Source organism: Pseudopipra pipra, chromosome 18 (genome assembly GCF_036250125.1).
Source record: "Pseudopipra pipra isolate bDixPip1 chromosome 18, bDixPip1.hap1, whole genome shotgun sequence".
Lineage (NCBI taxonomy): Eukaryota > Metazoa > Chordata > Aves > Passeriformes > Pipridae > Pseudopipra > Pseudopipra pipra.
This window is the reverse complement of record NC_087566.1, coordinates 3,484,595-3,506,152: the sequence shown is the minus strand read 5'-3', so window position 1 is coordinate 3,506,152 and position 21,558 is coordinate 3,484,595. Positions and strand designations below refer to the sequence as shown.

The following is a 21,558-nucleotide window of genomic DNA, read 5'->3' as shown; positions in this document are numbered from 1 at the left end:
AAGAAAAACCACATGTATTCTATATTTGCTGAAAAGCCAGGTGACATGGTCATCATGTGGCCTATTCATCCATCCCCACAGTAAATAAAGTAGAGATTAAACAGCTGATTCTAAAGGTCAGCATTTAAAAATCAACAGATGACTTCCTTAAGGCTGCAGCTGAGGCAGTCTGGATATGGCTGTGGTAGGGACTTTCTTCCAGCCCCAAAAGGTATTTAGCACCAGGCAGGAGATTGCAGGCCAGCCAGCCAAAATTTCCAGGCATAATAAGGGGAAAACAGCAGTTGCTCTTCTAAAATCTGGATTAAAAGGACAGATTTTATGTGTGTGTTTATGAAAAAGTGAACATCATATGAACCTGAAGTAATGAATTGACTGATTTTGTGAGGTCACAAGGCAGACTGACAGTGTTTTGGGAGGATGTTTGGTTTTGTTTGATGTGTGTGTGTGACCAGCTGTAGGGTCGCACAGAGGTGGAGAGGGGCTGCCTTGGCCAGCAGAGAGGTTGAGCTGGGTCTGGTTTCAGGAGCACCTGAGCTGAAAGTGAGCACGTGGGACACTCGTCCAGTGAGATGGAGAGTGTATTCCTTGGGCCTTCCAACAGGGATAATGATTAGGGTGAGTAGGTGATGTTGCCATCCGTGCTGGCTCTAGAGGGATCAATGTGTTCATGCTTGGCATGTTTCTCGTGACTTTGCTCCAGCTCATCCAAGGTCCTAGAGGCTTGAAGGTAAGTGTTGGTTGAAGCTGGAGAAATTCAGAATAATGCATGTATTGACAGTGTGTTAAAGTTTGGAACCACCTCATAAGAGCCAGAGAGAGGGTTCTGCAGTGCTAGGAGACTTCTGAAGTCAAAGTCGTCCATTTTCTAAGGATGTGGTTCTCTATGGGGGCTGTAGGACTTGGAATTAAGGAGCAGTTGAGGGAAAACCCTCTGGCAGCTGGTTTGCAGATGTCAAACTAATGGATTAACTCCTTCCTTCCTCTCCAGCCGTTCCACATAACCTCCAGTTCCTGCCAGCAGCGGTTTCCACCAAATGTGCAAAAGTCTTTTTTTTATTAGTGGAGAACAGTTCCAGAGCACCAGAGGCTGGGGTTTTCCCTTTTCCTTTACATGTGTCCTCCCCTGAAGTTGGCAGCTTCTCTTTCCTGGCTGAACAACAAGGCAGAGGAGATGTGGCAGTGCTGTATTTCAAAAGAACCAGTGTGGTGGAGTCGTGTTCTAACACCACAAAACGCAATTACCTCCTTATTACCACTGTATCACAACAAATAACTTTAATTGGTCTCAGCCTGTCATGGTAAGATATTAAGAGTTTGTTATTTAACTTTTAAATTCGTGTCATTTTCTTGCTATCCCTCTCTCTTCAGGGGAAAAAAACCCCATCAGTAAGGCACATACCTTGTTTGTGCCTTCTCCATTCTAGTCCTGCTCCAGCACTAGGTGGCTGTGGAGGAGGTTTGTTGCCCAAATTCTTATTGGTTTCTCCCATAAGGGAAGCACTTCCTCTCTGCTTCCCACTCCTAACTTTGTGACTTCCCTGGAGAACTGCTGGTGGCTGGAACTGGCAGTCAGACCTGGCAGCACACTGCTTTTGTTAAAGAGGCCAGATTGCAGCTTAATCAAACATCTTTCCAAACTGCACCAGGGAAATCCAAAGGCTCTGCTTTGGAGAATTGAAATGAGGAACATGCTCTTAAACTGCTGACATTGTGTTGTTACCGATGCCAAAGCAGATCTTTAATGTGTTAAAAGCAAGTTTCCCTTTATGGAACAAAAAGAGGAAATTCCTTCATGTAACAGGATGCGTTAAAGAAATGCTATAGCTGAGGGTTTGTGATATTGTCTCTTTCCCTTTCCGTTAATTCCTCAAATATTATGAATTAGAAATGTGTGTGTGTGTATTTCATGTCTGGCCTCTCTCATGAGCCAGAGCCTTAGGCTGGGTTGTCCCTTTTTCATCGAGTTCAGCAAAAACTTCACTATTTCCAGTTGTTTTTTCCATTCATTAGTTGTTTCACAGAGCCCCTCAATGAGCTGTCTCAGTGTGTGTAAAGCCTTTGTTGCTGTGATATGATGGGACTGACGAGATTATGGAGCATATTAGATGCTAAAAAGATGGATAATGTAAGGTTGTAAGTGATCCTTCTGTTGTGGCTTTGGCTTCTCCTTTTTGTGGTGAGGTGGTTCATTTGTTAAGATGAGAAATAAAGCATATGAAACCAGCAGCAATTTGGCTTAATACAAGTGAGATTCTTAATTATATTTTCCTAATGCAACCTAATGCAATCCTTTTGTGGGAGTTTTGCTGATTAAAAACACTTTGGGTTTGACTTTGCAGCTTTGTTAAGGAGGAGGAACTCTGTTGTTACACAGTCTCGTATTGAAGGAGTTCCAGCCTGGTTCCAGCTCTCCTTATTTCATGGACTTTCATGTGCAGGATTTAATCCCACAGCTGTCAAAAAGCAGCTTTGTGGAACAGGGCTTAGGCAGGGGGATGGTTTGCATGAGCTGCTGGAAGGCAGTGCAGCTGGGGAGCAAGAGGTAGTGGGGTAGGGAATGTTATCCCTGCAGGAGGCAGCTCTATGGATTGAGGAGCAATCTTGAGTGATCTGGTGACTCTTGCAGCAGCTCCTGAGCTGTGTGATCTGGTGTATGAGTGAGCCATGAGAGGCTTTTGGGGGTCAGGGCCTCTCTGAGGGTGACAAAGCATCCATCAGTTCATCTTCAGCCACTGAAGTCCCTCATTAACCGAACTGTGGATTCCAAACATCCCAGACGGAGGGATCCGCCCCTCTGCCTCTTGCTGCCACACATTCAGGAGGGAAAATTGTCCTGTGATCAAACAGTTCTTGGTCAAAACTTCCTACGTAACATTTCAAAAGGAAAAAAAAAACCAAGTCCCAGAGTGACTCAGGGATGAGATCAGAGGAGAGCAGGTGTCCTGGAGAGACAAGGCAGCAGATGAGGATCTCCAACCAACCGAGCTTGGCTGCTGTAGATGGGTAAAATTATCCCTATTTTCTTAGAAGCCTTTGATTTTTTTTTTGATTTTTTTTTTTAATTCTTCCTTACAAATGGCTCTGTTTGTCCCCAGCAGGGTGGTGCAGGAAGTGAATGTCTGAGTGAATCATCCTGGCTCACCTCCCGAGCCGTGGAGCAAATGGTTAATTGGCTCTGCCCCACTCAGAGCAGGAGCTGGCTGGAGCTTCTGCTGGGACAAAACCATTTCCTACCACGCTTTAGCTCTTCTGGCATCGTGTTTAGCTCGTGCAGTGGGAGGTTTCTACATGTGTGCAGTGCAGATGTTAGCAAGGATACAGCGGTCCCCTAATTAAACAACGCCGGGCTTAAGCTGTCTTCGATATAAGAAGCTCAGCAGCACGATTGATAAGAGGCAATGATATATAAAATGTGACTTACCATGCTGAGGGACATCTGCTCCTCCTTCACGAGGACTCAGCTCCCTGTAGCGTGGTGATGAGAGCATGAAGTGAGCTCGTGTCGGTGCCGTAGGAACTCGCTGGGTTCTCGGATCAAGGACGGTCGCCTCGTACCACTGACGGGAAGTGGCAACGTTCATAGTTGGTTTTTTTTTTTTTGAAAAACTTTTCTGTGTTAAATAGGAAGCTGAAGTGACTTTATTTGTTGAGCTTCACAGCAAGTGAGTGCTGTGAGAATACAGTAAAACAAAGAGCCCCAAGGCCTTTGCATATGTTTCTGCTGTGCCGTTGTCTCCAAGGAAGAGCACAACTCAGTGAAGCTGCCTTGAAATATTCCAAAGTATTATTATTTCTCTTGCAACAGAAGGGCTTGGCACTGCTCTCTGTTGGAGATGCCCTTTTTTTTCCTAGGCAACAAACTGATAGCAAATTGTTTAGACTTCCCCAGGGCTCTTAAATTCCTTCCCACAACATCCCCTGAAACAGGACAGGCACTAGGATATTTTGGGCTACAAAGATCATTCCTGTGATGCTCCTGTTGGCACAGCAATGAACTGGCAGTCAAGCAGCAAAGGCAGTGATTTCCCTGTCTGTCTCTCTCACCTCTGAGATGTGTGGCCCAGTGCCAGACCAGCTGTGCTTCCAGGCAGCTTCCAGCTTTTTTTCTCTCCGGGATAGGTGAGTCTGGCTTTGAAGAGACAAACACATGTTCACACCTCAGCACTTGGAAAGAAGCAGTTTCTTATCAGCTATATTGGAGCAGGGAGGGAAGATAAATCCTCTGGAGGTGAAGCTACATGGCATGTAAGCCCTTGGAAGGGAAAATGCCACCACTGGTGCTGGGACAACTCCAACATGCTTGATTAAAATCTTGTCTTTGGGACTGGAGGTGCCTGCACAGCTTGTGTTGGGGAAGGGGAGGCATCTACCATGTTTCCATGTTTTTTCATGGATTTGTGTCTTCTGTAGTGAGTGTCCCATATGGTTCAGATGATGAGAGCTTTCCAAGAGAGAGGAGTGCTTTCGGATGTCTTTGACAGTTGAGTGCTGTCATTCTGCAGCCTTGTTCATCCTCACTGCAGCCTCAGGGAGCAGAGTCACTGAGGGAGCTGGAAACTTCAGCCAGCACAGGGATCCTGCACTGGGACAGTCTTGTATGTGAGGTCAGGAGGTCCAGGAACCCCGAGAGCACCTTTGATCCTGCTGGGATCTGCCTTCTTCCATGGGCTCACGTTTGGTGCTGTGGAATGCCTGGTTATGTTTGTATTAAACTGAAAGCTTGGGCTCTGTGACTGAATTTGGGAATTAAATACAGTCAAGCTGGAGGGTGTAAGAAACAGAGGTGCTGTGCCAGTGAGGAATGCACAGCCTGAAAAGAAATGGCTCCAGTTGAAAGGTGCCACAGTTATGGAATTATAGAATGGTTTGAGGGACCTTAAAGATCATTTTGTTCCACATCCCCTGCCGTGGGCAGGAACACCTCCCACCAGACCAGATTGCTCTGTCCAACCTGGCCTTGGACACTTCCAGAGATGGGGCAGCCCCAGCTTCTCTGGGCAACCTGTGCCAGGGCCTCCCCACCCTCACATGGTGATGAGGGACTGGGACTGAATGGATCACAGAATGGTTTGTGCCCTTCTCCCTACTCTGGAGGCTCTGGCACCTACCAGCAGGACCCTGGTGCTGGTCAGGTTGCACGGCTGTGTGGGCTCTCCCACTAAACTTGTAAAGGATTTGCTCACTTCCAGGAAGTCACATTTGCCTTGGACAGACTGTGCTCCTGCAAAAGACAGAAAAATACATTACTCCTGTGAAAAACCATAGCTGGCAAGGTGTTCCCTAACAGGGTTCATGGCTCTGTCCAGAGCCAGGTAAGTGCAAGACATCAGTTCCTACAATGTGGCAGGAAGAAAAGAAAGGGCAAAGTTGGTGCCAGAATATACTTAATTAAGAAGGAATCTGATGGTTAACTGACAATTAGGCCCTCTCTTTCCCTGTCCTTCTCCTTCTCTGTGGCTGGTAGCTGGTGCTCTGTGGAGGGAGTCCTGTAGCTGGCAGATAACCAGCTGTCCAAGACAGTGACTGGAGCTGCCTGGAGCACATGTCCTGGACAGCCTGAGCTTTCCCAACTGCAGGAGGTAATGCCTTCCTTGCTTTTCTCCCTCACTGCTCTGTTTGGTGAATCCACCTTGCAAGGCCATGTGAATGAAGGTGTGTCCCGTCTCCGAAGTCGTGTGTCCTTGGCATTTCTTTTTTTTTGCCTATGGAGAGAAATATTACCCATGGAACTCGTTAGAGGAGCTCACATCTTGCATCTTACATGCACACGTGAAGTGTAAACAACATGAATGACAGGTTTAGCTATAAGAATATTTTTGCTGATTTGAGTCACCTGCCCTGCCTTCACACAGATTGCAGCGTTCTGTCATCACAGGTGTAATTGCTAAAACAACATTACCTGAAAGAGCATTATTTTTCAGCCTTTTAGGAGAAAGCCCCGGTAAGTCCAGTAAATTCTTTGGAGTCAGTCGAGGAGGTAATTAGGGAATCTCAGTCTGTTGCAGTGTAAGGCCATAAAAAGTGTGTGCTATCTAGAAAACAGAACATCTGGCAAACAGGCTAATGAGAGCCAGACTGGGGGAGCTCCGAGGCAAATGTAAGAGCTACCCTGTAGAGTTGGGTTATAACTCTTTGAATTTTTAGGAGGTTACTGGTTTGTTGGGTAATTTTTATAATTGTTATTTATTTAAACAAGTGCAGTCACCAAAACCCATGAAATTCCGGAGTGACTTCAGTTTGACATACAATAGCTGGCTGGGAAGGGTAATTTATCCCTGGTTCCTCTGGATGTTTTCTGTCCCTTATTCCCTTCTCTGCTCTGCCCTCCAGGTCCCCCATGGCCTCGAGCTCCTCCGAATGAGAGGAATTTGTTTGCTCTCAGCCCATGGAGGGTTTTTCCTTCCCCTAAGCAGGGAATTTGTTTTGCAGAGGGAGAGGTTTGGGCTCTGGAAAGTTTATGCTCCTTCTCTTTCTTTCTTGGTTTTTTTTTTGGTTTTGTTTTTTATTGTAATGATGACATATGGAAACTATTTACACAGGAGCATGCTCTGCTGCACTGAATGGAAATGCTGGAGTCCCGGCAGTCTCGTTCTGGATGCCTTGTGTAAGCAGCCAGCTGGTTTTGCTTTTCCTTTTCCCCCCCTTCTTTTCTTTTTTTTTTTCCCCCTCCCTCTCTCTCTTTCTTTTCAGGGAACGCCTGGGATAAGTTACACGAGTTGTGGAAGGAAGTTTTTGCCATCTGTGAACAGCTCAGTCCCTTTCCTTTGTCATGCCCCTTGTAACTGCGAACTTCCACAAATATCTGTTTTCTTTTTGCGCGCTGGAGATCCCTCGCTGTGACTAACTCAGCACTTTCACTCCTTCCCCGTTAGCTGGTGAGCAAGTTCTGCTAAATGCCGAAAAAATAAAGAGAGCACTGCACGTGAGGCTTCGCTTTGCCACCACGCTCCTGCCTAAAAGCTCTTTGTGTCCCGCAGCTGAACCTTCCAAAAACTTGCCCTCGGGAACACCCCGCTGCTCAGACAGCGAGAGGGAAACGATATTTCCCTGAGCTCTGAGCCACCTTCCTCAGAGGGGAGGGGAGAAAACGCTCCGTTCTGCAGCCAGCAGAGGAGAAGCTTTTTTTTTTTGTGCGTAGCTTTTTTCCCTTGAGGAAGCTGCGAAATCGAGGATCGGCTTTGGGAGGGGAGGGAGGGGAGGGGAGGGAGCAACTTCGGATCTGCCTCGTCTCCCTGTGCCCGGCTGCGAGCACAAGCGGCTGCCATGCAGTGGAGAGAGCTGCCTGCCATCTACTTGGAGGATTCCGGGAGCCCTGTGGAGAGATCCTCCTATCTCATTGAGCTCCATACTGATGGTAAACGCCGTCGGGGATGTTCTGCAGCACGAGCCGAGCGGAGGTTGCATTAGTCTGTGTCATTGTTATCATGGGAGCAGCTGAGGAAATTAGCTGGCTGGAGGGCTGCCAAGCAAACAGTCAGAGGCTTGCTCTTCAAATTTATTATTATTTTTATTATTATTTATTACCCAGATGATGCTGCTGCCTCAGGGAGGGTAGATCAACCTTCTGGTACCTGATGGGAGAAGGAGCTGATCCACAAAATGCAGCTCCCCACTGGAACACTTCACCAGAACGTTTTTCTCCTGTCTGTGCCTGGAAAAAATGATGCCTGGTTTAGACAGGAGGAAAACATCTTGATTCCTAGAGTTATTTTTTTGTTTCTGATTTGCATCTCTGAGTGTTGTTTTGTATTTGAAACGCTGGTCTCACTGGGACATCTCTTCTGTTTCAGCTGTGAGTCCTCAGTGGGAAGCACAGAGAGGGGTCCTGGTCCTGGGTTTTTGCCGTGGTGTGTCTTTTCCTAGTGTGGATCCTTTTCAGACAGGTTGATTTTTGCAGGAAAACTATTTCAGGGTTAGAGGTAGTTTTGGCACCTTTTGGCAGGGCACAGTGTGTTGGTGTTTAGGTTGAGGCTACAGACCTTTGCTGATTTGGCCACAGTGTGTTTTGATGTTCTTAAACTGTGTGTGTGCTGTAATTTAAAGTCCAGGCTCTGATGATGATGTGCTCCTTCTGTAACTCTGGTAAGCATTAAATGTGAAAAGGTTTTGCTCTGAGGCTGCAGTGGGAGGGAGTCTGTGAAACACATCCACAACAAAAGCTTTGTAAATAATAACATTTAAGAACTTTTTAGAGCTCTTAATATAACCCTTCTGATTTTTGCATATTGCTGTCATCTTTTAGCTAAAAAGCAGACAAACCAGATGACTGCCATTCCAGTTCTGTGGATAAATAAAAACTCCATCATTCAGTTTTTTTCAAGAACTGTGCTAAATCAAGAGGTGTGGGGGAGGAATCGGCCTCATTCAAACATTTGTCCAGATTTTGAGTGGTATTTTAAGGGTGTGGGGGAAGCAAGGAAGAGAAATAGACTTCATGCTACAGGATTTTCAGCAATCTGAGTGTGCAATCTGGAAAGTCTTCACAAATCCCAGAGAAATGCTATCTTAATTTGATTTGAGGGTGGAAGAGGCAGATGTGTCTCTGCGTTGGTGAAGGGGTTCTGATTTCTTCCCACTCTGCCTTTCTGCCAGAAGCACATGGTGCCATTTCTCTTGGTGGGTGCAGAGTTTTTGGCATGGACTCTTCCTCCACTCAAAGGGTGTTCTAGAAAGAGTGAATCAGTAATTCAGTGAGGATTATTTTGTCACAGCAAATCATCAACAGGCTGTCATGAGAGAGGAAAAGAACCTCATGGTAATTTTTGCCCACTCTCAGATAACAACTTCTAACACAGAGAGAACAAGCTGCCACACCACAGCTCCTGTGCTCTTAAAAAGGGGGAAATCAGCACTTCTGTGCTGGCAAGATCAATTTTACATGTACCCACTTTGGGAACATGAGACACTGGAGGAGGGAAGTCTCTACTGAGAGCAAGAACAACCATGTGGTGTGGGAAATGATTGAAACTCTGGAGAGCATGTGGTCAGCTCCACCACAGGTTTTATGCATGGCCCTAAGCAGGTCTCACTGCTCGGTATTTTTTGTCAAACATACAAAATAAAAACCCGAGTCCCAGAAGAAGAAACCAAGTGTCATTCCCTTTTTGCACAATAATTGTCTTCTGGCATATTTTTCATGTGTCTTAATAGCACTGGGGGCTGCAGCATGCAAAAAATGACAATTGTTGGGGAGTTTATATACATGCCCTATGTATGTGTAGCTCTGCTTGAGAGTTGCTTTTTGCAATTGAATTGTATTTTTTTAAATGAAATCTTCACTTATAAAATCTGGTTCAAATGTTCAGTAAAGCATTGCTTTATAATGCTTTGCTGGGGAGAAGGAAACTTTAGAAGTTTCAGAATTAATCTGTGGAATGTGAACAGAAAATTAATCTTGCTGTTTGTTTGCATCAGAGGGATGTTGGTACTTATCAGCATCTATGGGTGTTGTGAGGATGCATTATTTAGTGACTCTCAAGTGCTGTGAGAAATGAGGCTTTCTACTAAAAGTACTGACAGCTTCAGTGACAGTCCTCTACTCCATCCTTCCATGGCCTCTCCTACCATGAGATGTGCAAAGGCAGTGCTCCTTCAGCAAACCTTCTTTTGTTTTGTGGGTTGGACATCCTTGGAGACTGGGAGCTGTTACCTGCCTGGTTATAGTTTATGAGTGCTGATAGCATGCTTCAGGCATGACAGCACAGATCTCCTGAGCCAGGAGACCTGCTTACTGTATTAAATAGGATGCTGCCTCCTTTGATGATCTTCTGGGAGCATCCCCATGCTGAAGTGCCGAGTCTGAGTGTCTCTTAAAACCTGCTACCTGGGAAGAATCAATTTGTCAGTGTTCAAGCTGCCAGTTCCCTGGCTGCTCTGCCCTGTCCTGATGCCTGTCTCTGATCCCAGTGCCTCCTGATCAATCCCAGCTGGCCTAATTGTGACTGCACGTTTCTCCCTGTGTCCTGATGCAGATGGAGGCAGCTATGACGTTGTCCATGATGCCTCCAGCCCTGCGGCGGGGGACTGCTGCGCTCAGCAAAGCGCCCGGCACAACTGGGAAATGAACTACCAAGAGGCAGCCATCTACCTCCAGGTGAGCCCTGCTGCCTGCTGGACTGTGGGGGGAAATGCTCTTCAGGAGCTCTGGTGGTTCTTGGCTGTAAGGAACAAAGAGCTTCCATCCCGAGGTTAAAAATTTGGTGCTTCGCAAAGGATTCTGCTTGAAGAGTGGGGTGATGCTCCAGAGGGGGTAGTCATTTGGAGGCAACTGAACTACCCATCTCTCCCTGTGTCAAGGGCTGTAGTGGCTGAGGGATTCAGCACATGTTCAGTTCTGTCACCTTGCCATGGAGATTTTTGTAGCTGGTCACAGATCATCATTTCACCTCTGTGGTGAATGGTCGGTGCTCCCGTGTTCTGGAAGTGCAGGTCCTGATCCTGCCTTGGCCACAGGTTGAGTGGGTGGCCCTGGGATGTTTGTTTAGTGTCAGTCAAGTCCTGCAGGTCATGTAAGGCAGGAGAGAAGGTAGAGGTCTTGTTTTCTACAGGAAGAAAGCATGCTGGGATTAGGATCAGCCCAGGAGGGAAGTTTACTGTATGTAAAAAGAAAAAAAGACAAAACCCAAACAAAGCTCAGTACAGGAAACACCATCCTTACTTCAGCAAAGGGACCATATTTTTAAGATCACTGTACAGCCTGGTGTAATGAATTAGCCACCAAAACTGAGCTTCTCCCAGAGGTGTCCAGTCTGAAATGATTGCTGGTTCCCTTACTGTCTGTCCCACTTCCTTCTCTTTGTTCCCTTTCAAAGCTCTGCGTGGCAGCTTGAGGTGTTGGACCCAGTTTAGTTCTTTGTTTAAGGCACTGCAAGGTGACAGAAACCATTTGTTTCTCCCTGTTCTGACCCCACGGGACTAAGAAATCTCACTTCCCACATATTTTAAAACCGTGTAGCCTGGACCTTGGCAATACTTGAGCTTCATGGTATGCTGGAGCAGCCCTGACAATGGAATGGTGGCTCCAGCCCCTCCTGGGCTTTTGTTTAAACTCCTGATTATTGGAGCAGCTCTGCAAAGGGTCATTGAGCTGCTGCAGCTCTGATGGTAATGGACACAGCAGGCCTGGCCCTTCAGATGCAGATGATTCTTGCTGCTGCCTTGACCAATGGCCACGATGACACCGTCCTTGAAATGAAGTAGAATCACTTAAAGAGCCTGCAGAGTGTTCATGTGAACAGTAGCTGCAGGCAAGTGTTGTGTCTGGATAAGAGGGCTTTGCTGTCCAGCCACGTTTGGAATTGCCTGGCTACCAAGAGGCAGGATTTAGACTGCTTTTCATTCTGCAAGTGTGTTTTGCCAGGCGTGAATGAGAATGCCCTGCTGATCCCAGCCTGGGCTCTTTCGGGGGGGCTGGTGTTGATGGAACTCACTGCTGGGCTCTGCCCCGCTCACAATCTGGCTCCCTGACCCAGCAGGGTTTGTTCTGAAACACGAGATGAGCTGGAATAAATGAGAAACATTCGAAACCCTCTTCTGAATGAGTCTGGAGAATGCTTCACTTCTAAAGGAGAGCTTCCTGACCTCGTTATCCATTTGCAATCACAGTTATTCCGCTTTGATAGTAATAGTTTGACTGTCCTTACAGTAATTGCTTACCTCGAAAGATGTTAATTTAAAAAAAAAAAAAAATCCACCACTTCTTGTGCATCCTTGTGTCCCAGCTGGGCTAAAATGATCTCTTATGACGGTTCTCAAGAGGCAGCAAGTTTCCTGTGAGTGGCAAAGACTTCCTTGCCAGAACTCTTGACTCAAAAAAGAGAAGAAGCTGTTGGGTGGTTCTGCACGAAGAGCCTCTAAGTTCTTCCCAAACTAAGTTTCGTCCTAGAGGTAAAAATACTGACGATGTAGCTGTTTGAAAATCAGTCGTAGGCAAAGTGTTGAGATGGAGTATCTGACCTTTTAATGTTAATTAAGCTTTCTAGGTAAGAGGGAATGACAGATCAGCGTAGAGGCTTGTTAATTTTTCATGGAGTCTGTCTTACATTCCTGAAGCAGAAAACACTGTGGGCTTCAGTGTTTTCTCCCAGACATTTTGCAAGGCTGAGATAAGGAGGAGCAACTGTCAGCCAGGTGCCCTGGAGCTTATCTGGGTGTTTTTGTGTTCTCTTGGAGAAGTTTAATCAAATAAGTCTATAAATATGTGGAAGTAGTTGCAAGTAAATGAAGTGCTGTGTTTATGTTGGAATGTTGACTGAAGTTTCTTTGCCTGCCTTTATAAACTCTTGCAGCTCTCTTCCTGCTTCTCAAAAGGCCCAAGGGTGTCTGAAGCAGGAGTTTGTGAATATTAGTTAAGTTTTATTACTGAGATATGCTTATGAACAGAAGGGAACATTCCTCAATAAACAGATCAATGGCAGGCTGTAAGTGGGAATAGTCTGTCGGGAATTGTATCTAATCCTTACAAAAATCTGTGTTCTTCATGTGGAAAACTCCGTTATAGCTCTGAGAGTTACTAATGCTGTTCTCTTCTTTATTCCTGCTGCCCTAGGAAGGAGAAAATAATGATAAGTTCTTCACTCACCCCAAAAATGCCAAAGCACTCGCTGCCTACCTCTTTGCACACAACCACCTTTTCTACCTGATGGAGCTGAGCACGGCACTGCTGCTCCTGTTGCTGTCCCTCTGCGAGGCTCCAGCGGTCCCTATGCTCCGGCTGGGCATCTTTGTAAGTACTCTGGGGCAAAAGGAAGAAGTCTGCTTGCTCTGCAGTGTGGGTAAGAGGAAAAAGAAGGTCAAACAGAGAGGAAGAAGGAGGCACTGAGAGGAATAAGCCCACCTGGCTTGTTCTGTAAGTGAGTTGTCAGCAGATAGGGGAGCCAGCAAAGCTTCCTTTTCCCATCTGATGTGCACAGACCACGATGAAAGTGACACGTATTTCGTATTATCAATTTGTGCAGTTCTTAAATTTTCCAACAGAAGTCTGTGGTTTTTCTTTTTTCTTGAGATAACTCAAGAATCTGCGTGCTTTGGGGTGGTTTTAAAGTCATTGTCAGGGTTGGTGCCGTTACCCCAGCCTAGAACACAAAGATGTCAGCCTGGGACAGGTTGCTAAACCTTCTCCTGTCCTCTCCTCCCAGTGTTGTGAGGACTCTTTTTAGTGTGTGAGTGACTTGGAAGTGTTATGTCCAAGCTGCACAAAGTGCAGGTTGAGAGAAGGGATAATACACAAACTGGTGTGTACCTCTGTGAGTCCATATCCACTTCATGAGGTCCCACTGTCAGGCACAGTGCTCAGAGCTGCTGTTGTTCATGAGAGAATCTGCTGCTGCTTTTGGAGCTGTTATGGCACCTTAGGACCATGCCAGAGGTATAAACCAGCCTTGATAACCCTGGGGTCCTCAAAATGAGTCAGGGCTGCACAGCTCAGTTCAGGTTTTGAGCTGTGACTAAAACTGAGGTTGTAAGAAAATGCTGTTGTCTTCTTTGTGGTGGATTTTGCATCTTCCAACAGAGAAGGGGCCCTTCAGCACTGCACAGAGCAGCATTGTGATCCAGAGCTTGATCAGGACCCTCTCTGTGGTTGTCCAGAATATCTAGTTCAAGGAAAAACCCTCCTCTGTGTAAATTCTCCCTGCCTCGGTTCCTGCGTTTCACTAAAAAAATTACAGTCTCAATCTTTTTTAAAAGTGTTTCTGCTCAAGTTACTGGTGTCTTGCCCTTGTGTTTCAAATGTATCAGTAAGGTTTTTGGATGTGTTGCTCAAGTCCAAAAGGGACAAGAATTTCAGGAAAATCTGGCCTGATTAGAGGAAAATTGCACAGGCTTTAATGAAAGCCCAAAGCAGTAAATACAGAAATTTTGAAAACCAGTGCTGTGCTAGCTTTAAAAGAGTGGCCTTGGGTTTTCCTGTGTGCTGTGCTTAGACTGTTGTGCTTCTTGAAAAAGGAGGGGCAGAAGCGTGGCCTTTGCTGTGCTGCTGTTCACAATCAAACCTGTGTTGTGACAGGTCCATGCAACCCTGGAGCTGTTTGCGTTAATCGTGGTCGTCTTTGAACTCTCCATGAAGATGAGGTGGCTGGGCTTCCAAACCTTTATCAGGCACAAAAGGACTATGGTAAAGGTAAGCTGTCAGTGTTTCCTCCTTCAGCATCCAAAGAACCAGATGAAATGTTGGCCTGCACTGCAGCAGAGCTGACGTAGCCACGTGTCCCAGCTGCCAGATGATTCATGCGAGATCTCTCAGCTCTCGGGGACACCTCCCATCCCTTAAAGCATCCAAATAAACAGGTGGTCAGCGAGAGCTTTGCCTTTCCCAAAAGGAGACTGCAGCTGTGCCTCTCATCACCCCCCTTTTTTGCAGACCTGCGTGCTGTTTGTGCAGTTCATTGAGGCCATCGTGGTGCTGGTGCGCCAGACCTCGCACGTCCGGATCACCAGGGCCCTGCGCTGCATCTTCCTCGTGGACTGTCGCTACTGTGGGGCTGTCAGAAGGTGATGCTCAGCTGGCTGGGTGTTCTGCTGTCATGCCTGGGGCTGGGCTGCAGGAAAAGCACCCAGATCCTGCAAGCATCCTGGGAAAACCAGTGTCTTTCACGGGCGTTTCGGATCTTGGAGATATTTTAGTTGTACCTCGTGTGGATTGCTCACAGCACGCCGTGCTGTCCTCACGTGTACAAACCACCTCACAGAGCCCAGCACATGAGTGTGGCTGCATTGCCTCTGCTCCCTGATTTGCCTGTAAGCTGCACAATGAATCAGAGTCAGTCTGAAGAAGGAGAGTTGACAGTGTGACATTAGTATTGTTTGCAGTACCTGAGAGCTGACTGCGAAGGACAGATGGGTAGCTTGGAAACCATCTTAATTTAGCAAGCCTTCTACTTTTAATCCTTGGAGGGAGTGGGAAGAAAGCCCTCAAGTGTGATGTGGTGGTGGTTGGTTTTTTTTTTTCCCCCTGACAACCTGGAGGAGTAAACGTGCAAGTTTTAGTTTATTAATGTTTTCTTATTTTTCAGAAATCTGCGACAGATCTTCCAGTCCCTCCCACCATTTATTGACATTCTTCTCCTCCTCCTTTTCTTCATGGTGATTTTTGCTATTCTAGGTAAGTTGTATTTATGGAAGGTGAAGTGATGCTCTTAACCAGTTATTGTCCAAAATCAACACCAACAGCTTGGATGAATATAAAGCTGATCATATGCAGAGTCCTGCCAGGATCTTCCATTTATCCCATTTCATCCACAGTCATCTGGGAGGCAGAATTAAAGATGAAAAAAAATCTGGAAGCTGAGTGTTTGATTTTGAGGCAATCTGGAAGATTTTGACCTCTTTCAGAGCACAGTCAGTGGTGTGTGTTTCCAACTTCTGCTTCCATCACCTGTTCCTCAATCTTGTTAGTTTGGTTTACATCCCCACAAATGCAAATGTCTGCAGTGTACCTGGTACAGTCCAAACCATGCCCAGAAGGTTTGTTTTCCAAAAGGATCAGTGACATCTATTGGCAAATCTCTATGGAGAAGGCCTTTCAGATACTCCCATCTTCATGGTGTCAGAGAGGACTTACTGTTAGTGTGATCTTCTCTTTGGGAACTGCTTTGCTGCTTGACATTAAACAGACTTTATTTTTGTTTGTTCTTTCCTCCTGTCTCTCCTCTTCTCCCTTCTCTGCTGCTTCTTTAGGTTTTTATTTGTTTTCTCCTAACCACTCCGACCCGGTGAGTATCTTGACTCTTTCAGCTGCAGCTCGAGTCTCATTTGACATGCCTGAGGCTCAGACATTACTGTGCAGGCTTAGCTTATTCCACGGGATCCCTGGGAGACCAGGTGCTGGCTGCTCCAAGGCTGCCTGGCAGTGTCACCCTGCTTTACCCTCTGCTGGGAAGGAAGACTGTGCAGGGAACTGCCTCAAAGACAGGGTGTCCCAGAGGGGATGTTCACACAGAGTTGTTCCTTGTTCTTGATGTCTTAATTCAGTCAAAAGAGCCACCTGCCACTGTCCCCAGGGGAGGAGGTGTCTGGGTGAAAGCTCGGCTGCTTCCGCTGCAGCGGTCGGAGTCCAGCAGCCACAGGTTCCTGCTGCTGCCCAGGCTGTGGCTTGCTGGGAGTAACTGCCACCAAAAAGCATAGATAAGCTTTTGTTTTAACCCTTAATCTTTGTCAAGGAACTTTAAAAAGGACCAGTGCAGAAGTACCTTTCCCTAGGGAAGGCATCGGGGAGTTGTGGAAGCGCGAGTGGGTGGGTTGGTTGTTTTTTGAACGAAATGTCCCCGTGAAATTCTGCTTGCATTTTGTCATGGGAGCTTTTTCTTTCAGTACTTCAATACTTTAGAGAACAGCCTCGTGAATCTCTTCGTGCTTTTGACCACTTCAAAGTAAGTTCATGCTCTTCTATCTCAGTCTTTCCCTTTGTCCAGAAGGAGTCTAGCAGAGCCCAGAATTTATCAGCAGAAATGCTCTGTCTCCAAATGTGTGACCCCTTTCCTCTGTGTCAGAGATTTCCAGTGTCAGCCTGCATGAGAAGAACTGGTATTTCATTTTGCTTTAGGACACTGTGACCTCAGCTGCAGAGTTATCTCTGAGGACTCAGACTGCTTCATCACTGTGAGGGCAATAAGGGGGGAAACAGCTTTATTAGGCCTTGGCCCAGGAAGGGAAAGTTACTGTTTGTGCTCCTTTGTCAGCCAGCAGTTGGCTGTTGAGAAGTAACTTCCTATCCCTCTGCTTCAGTTCACTTATCTGCTAGGAAATTGGTATAACAACAGTGGGTAAATATTGGTCTGCTGTCAGGGGGAGCTCTCATGATTAGGAAATTAGCAAAGGATGGAATAAATCTGAGGTTGTAACACACTGAGGCTCTATTGCTGTTGTTGTTAAGTATCAAAGCACAACCCTTAGCCACGTCACAAATCCCGTTTGGTATTTGGGATGTGAAAGGAATTTGAATTTCAGAGTGCTTTCCTTATTTATTTCTTTCCTCGTGCCCCCATGTTCCTGCTGCTCGTTGCTGGGCACAGAGTTCTGTGTCACGAGCAATGACACGTTTTGCAGAAATGTGCAGATCTTTGGATGTGAGTTTACACACCACCACCACCCCCCCGTGTCCTGTGCCTCTTGCCTGTGCAGTGGGAAGTGTAACATGAGCTATTTGGTGCTTAAACTTGTGTCCCTTGGGGTGCAGTTTCCCTGATGTGATGATGCCGTCTTACGCCCGGAACCCCTGGTCCTGTGTCTTCTTCATCGTGTATCTCTCCATTGAGCTGTACTTCATCATGAACTTGGTGAGTCCCCAGTGAAGCTCTTGACTTCTCTCTGCCTGATTTTGGAGCTCATTGCCCAGCAGAGTCTTCCCCACTCCCAAAGAAGTGGCAGCTTTGCTACAGACAGGAGTCTTTTAATGTTTAACCGCGAGGAATTGAACTAAATCACAGCAAACCAAATGATACGAGCATCTTTCAACTTCTCTCACATTAATATCGTGCTTGGAGTGACATACTCACTTGCATGGAATTTATTGTCCTTCTCTGTCTTAATTATTTATCATAAAATGGCATTTTATTATCTGGGCTCGCCTGAAATACTTTGTAAATCAGTTTGAAGGGGATGGAATTACTCAGTGCGGCAGGGCTTGAGTGCTGATCACTGCAGTGCGAGAGCACAGCTGCTCAGGGGAGGATATGAGTGGTGGAAAAGGGTTTGCCAAAGGAGTTGAGGAGTTCTGCAACCCAAGGTGAGGGATTTGATGCTTGTGGTGGGCCTGTATTTCACTGCTTGTGTCCTAGATAGAGGGTTAGCTTTGACAGCTGTTAGCCAGAGCTCCCTCCCGTGGCAGGGTGAGTGCAGAGAGCAGCCCTCAAAACCTGCTTTCCAGGAACTTTTTAACAAAATCCTGACACTGTTTTCTGTTGGCACGTGTGTGGTTTAGCCTTAGCTGTTAAAACCCACTAGCGAGTGTCGAGAGGCCAGAAACACCTGGACCTCCTCCAAAAAGTGGATGAGTGTGTGTGCAGTGAGCCTGAGGATCCCTTTGTGGGATCCCTTACGCCAGCGAGACCTCACTGGCTCCGTTCTGCCTCAGCCAGCACTTAGTAAATTCCTGCTGCAGGCAGGCAGGATATTCCCACCTGTTTGGGAAGCCCTGGCTCAGGTAGCTGCAGAGCACAAGGATCAAATCACGACTTTCTCTCCTGTCTTCCCTCTCAGCTTCTCGCTGTGGTGTTTGACACTTTCAATGACATCGAGAAGAGGAAATTCAAGTCCCTGCTGCTGCACAAGCGCACGGCCATCCAGCACGCCTACGGCCTGCTGGTCACCAAACAGGTACAGGGCTCTGCCAGCTGCCTGAACACCACCCCTGGGCTGGAGGGGTTAAAGGGCACCTTCCAAAAAAGGTGATTTATGTCTGGGGCTACTGGTTTTTGCATTTGTGTAACTCAGTACTCTGAATTTCAGCCCCGTGTGAGGTTATGGGGGTGGTTTGATAAAATCAGTGAAATTTTTTTTCTGGAGTGAATGTGATCATTGCTTTCTCTCTGATTCGGTTTGGGTCACTTGAGGACTTGCTTGACTTACTCAGATACCAGTACTGAGGAGGGGTGGGTCATACAAGTGGAGGTACAGTCCAGTTGCTGGATCCTGCACGAGTAAATGGTGTAGAAATAGAAGGAATTCACCTACAAACAACTTTTTACAAGCACTTGGGAGAGAAGGTTGATTTCTTGCTTAACTTGTGGAGCAGCATGAGAAATAAGGCCCAAAAATAACTAACCCACTTCTAGTAGATTAGTTCATGATTAGTTCACATGGCTGATAGTCTTTAAAAAGTGCTAGTAATGGGATCTGTTAGGCTGTCTGCTAATTGCCCAAGAAGAGGGGTTGAATTCTACTTGGGGTACCTGGTTGGACAATTTTCAGGCAGTGGGACAACAGGGAACAGTTCTGCTTTTGCTGGAGGGACCAATTGCCAGGAGAGCTTCTGATCTCTGTGCCCTGAGATAAGTTTGATAAGTTAAAGTAATAACTTAGGGTACTTTGGGGGCTCAGTTATAATGTATGAAATCCTGCTTAAAATAAATCCAGAGTGAGAATTAAATGCCCTTGCCTCTGCATATTCCTGCCTGATGTCACTGCTTATGACAACATTCCTTTGTTTCCAGAGGCCATCTGGAATTTCCTTCAGGCACTTCGAAGGGCTGTTGCGGTTCTACAAGCCTCGGATGTGTGCCAGGGAGAGATATCTCACCTTCAAAGCACTGAATCAGAGCAATACTCCTTTAGTCAGGTAGGATGGTGTTCCTGCTGCACCCAGAGCAGGGAGGTTGCTCCACTCCCTGACGTTTGGCTGGGCTTCCTAGCGGGTTTATGGAATGAGGGTTGTTGTCTGAGATGTGGGGACAGAGTTATGCGATCCAAGGGATTTGTCTGGGAAGCAGGAGGGGTGGGTACCCTGGGAGCTGAGGTTTTCCTTCGGAGGTGATGGAGTTCCTGCATGCCCTCTTGTGGATACAACGCTGTGCTGGCACTCACAGGCAGGATCTGCTTCCCATTCCTGTGCCAGAACAGAGGAGCCAGAAATTGGGGAGCAGCACTAGAGCCTGCGAGGAGATTTCTTCACACAGCGCAGCCTCGCAGCTTAACAAGTTTTTGCTTTTTTCCAGCAACTGGCTGTTCCCCCCAGGGTTTTGTTAATTAGAATCTGGTTCTGCTGGTGCTTTCAGGGCTGCCATTCTCTGTGTTATGAGGCAGAGAACTGTCATTCTGGTGGGTGGGTGCAGCTGACACCAACCAGCAAGGAAGCAGAAGGAATTAGAGCAGGAGATCTTCTCCTCCTTTTCCTTTGTTCTGGCCACAGACAGGCTTGGAGTGAGTCTCCTATGAAGCTGGTGCTGATGCTTCTCTGTGAAGTCAAGTGCCATGGAGAAGTATTGAAAATGGCATAGGGAGAAAGGCTGAGTTCTTAAATTTAGGCACCTAATGACACCAGTAGGAGTCTGAGAAGTTCAGCATCCTCGCTTTCAGACTCCTAAAAGCTGTTACAGGCCTGACCCCGAGCACCTAGACAGGCACTCATGTTCTATGAGTTTCTTTGCTTTTGTGTCCTTTTTTTCAAACTTCATTGTTACCTTGAAAAGAAAATGTGCAAAGATGTTAGAAAAGGGCTGTATGAGTAATTAAGGCAATAGTCCAAGATGTCTTCGTGAAGAGCAGTGCAATCTCTATCCCTTGGAGTTGTCATCTAAGCCTCAGGTCTTTTCTTTCAGTGGTAAAATTCTGGAGTTCAGTAGAGTCAGAGTTTCCTTTAAGGGTTGAAGTGTTACAGAGAGGAGATTCTGGCTATTGTCAGTCAGGAACCTTTGGCCAGACCGGGAAGAGGTCAGTGTTGAGTTCTGTCAGTTGTGGCTGCAGTTCTAATAAGGAGTTAATAACTTCCAGGGACTCTCTGCTGCTGATGACAAGGACACTTAAGAATCTAGTCAACCTCAAGGCTCTGATCAGATTTTTCTTTCTGTTTTGCAGTCTAAAGGATTTTTACAATTTCTATGAAGTTGTTGGCTTAAAATGGAAGGTAAGTCTTTGTTGGATGGAGAAGAGGGGAAGTGTGTGTGGGAGGGAGAGCAAAGGAGACCAGTGGTTAGAGAGAAGCTGGGTAAGAAATAAAGGCAGTTGAAAAGAAGCAGATGAAGGGGATAAGGTGGGTCTCCATCCCTGGATGTAGCACTGGCTGCTGCTGATGGTGGCTGTTCTGCTTCCAGGCAAAACGAAACCGCGAGCACTGGTTTGATGACCTTCCACGGACAGCATTCCTCATTTTTAAAGGTAACAGGCTGTGTTTTCATGGCAACACGTGCTCAACTAACAGGAAATCATTTATTTACAAAGACAGGGCGCTCTGAGGGGACTTTCTCTTATGTTCCTGGTAAACAGCTGAGGGAAGGCCTGCTAACCAATTCCCTGTGTATCCAGAGCCTCCAAGGCCAGGGCTTTTTAATCAGAGCCTCCAAGGAAGATTTCTGTCCTGTAAATATTCCCCATGCTCTGACCCAAACCCTGGCTTCCTGAAAATAAGAGGCTCCATAGTAAATCAGCCCCTGAAGTCATGCAGGACTGTATTCCCTTCTCAGCACAGAGGTTAGGTGGGGATTTACAATTGCTGAATCCAGGAGAGTTTCCAGAGTTTCTCCATATTCCAGACAGCAGTGACTGTGGAGAGGGATTCAAAACTAGTACATAGGGACAAAAAAAGGCACCGCAGAGGTTAAGGATAGTGAGTTCACTGCTGCTAAAATTTTAGGGGACATTTGAACTTAGTCCCAAAGAAGTAAAATTTAATAATCTGCTGATCTGTTCTGCTGAGGATTGGTATGAAAAATATCCCTAGGGGGAAGATAGAGGAATCTATGGTATGGAGGACTGTGTAAACATTTTTTTCACCATACTTCCCTTCATGCAGGCATCAACATCCTTGTGAAGTCCCGTGTGTTCCAGTACACCATGTGTAAGTAGAAGTAATGAGCTTCCTTGCTGATGTGAGTCTAGTGTGCTGGGTCTGTGTGGTGTGGCCTG

The 21,558-nt window shown here is 46.5% G+C and overlaps 1 protein-coding gene across 4 annotated transcripts in view; it reads left to right on the top strand.

Moving 5' to 3' along the window:
• TPCN1 (two pore segment channel 1) overlaps positions 1 to 21,558 on the top strand; it is a 43,437-nt gene that overhangs the window by 10,043 nt on the left and 11,836 nt on the right. For 2 of the 4 annotated variants that reach the window (XM_064674684.1, XM_064674683.1), the window contains exons 3-15: positions 9,975 to 10,096; positions 12,551 to 12,727; positions 14,009 to 14,122; positions 14,363 to 14,493; positions 15,015 to 15,103; positions 15,679 to 15,713; positions 16,312 to 16,370; positions 17,177 to 17,276; positions 18,199 to 18,315; positions 19,152 to 19,276; positions 20,512 to 20,560; positions 20,748 to 20,811; positions 21,446 to 21,490. In XM_064674684.1, the coding sequence (XP_064530754.1) occupies positions 9,975 to 10,096; positions 12,551 to 12,727; positions 14,009 to 14,122; positions 14,363 to 14,493; positions 15,015 to 15,103; positions 15,679 to 15,713; positions 16,312 to 16,370; positions 17,177 to 17,276; positions 18,199 to 18,315; positions 19,152 to 19,276; positions 20,512 to 20,560; positions 20,748 to 20,811; positions 21,446 to 21,490 (1,227 nt within the window). Of the gene's footprint in view, positions 1 to 7,230; positions 7,358 to 9,974; positions 10,097 to 12,550; positions 12,728 to 14,008; positions 14,123 to 14,362; positions 14,494 to 15,014; positions 15,104 to 15,678; positions 15,714 to 16,311; positions 16,371 to 17,176; positions 17,277 to 18,198; positions 18,316 to 19,151; positions 19,277 to 20,511; positions 20,561 to 20,747; positions 20,812 to 21,445; positions 21,491 to 21,558 lie in introns of those variants that run through there. The other 2 variants (XM_064674685.1, XM_064674686.1) reach the window with 2 other exon arrangements.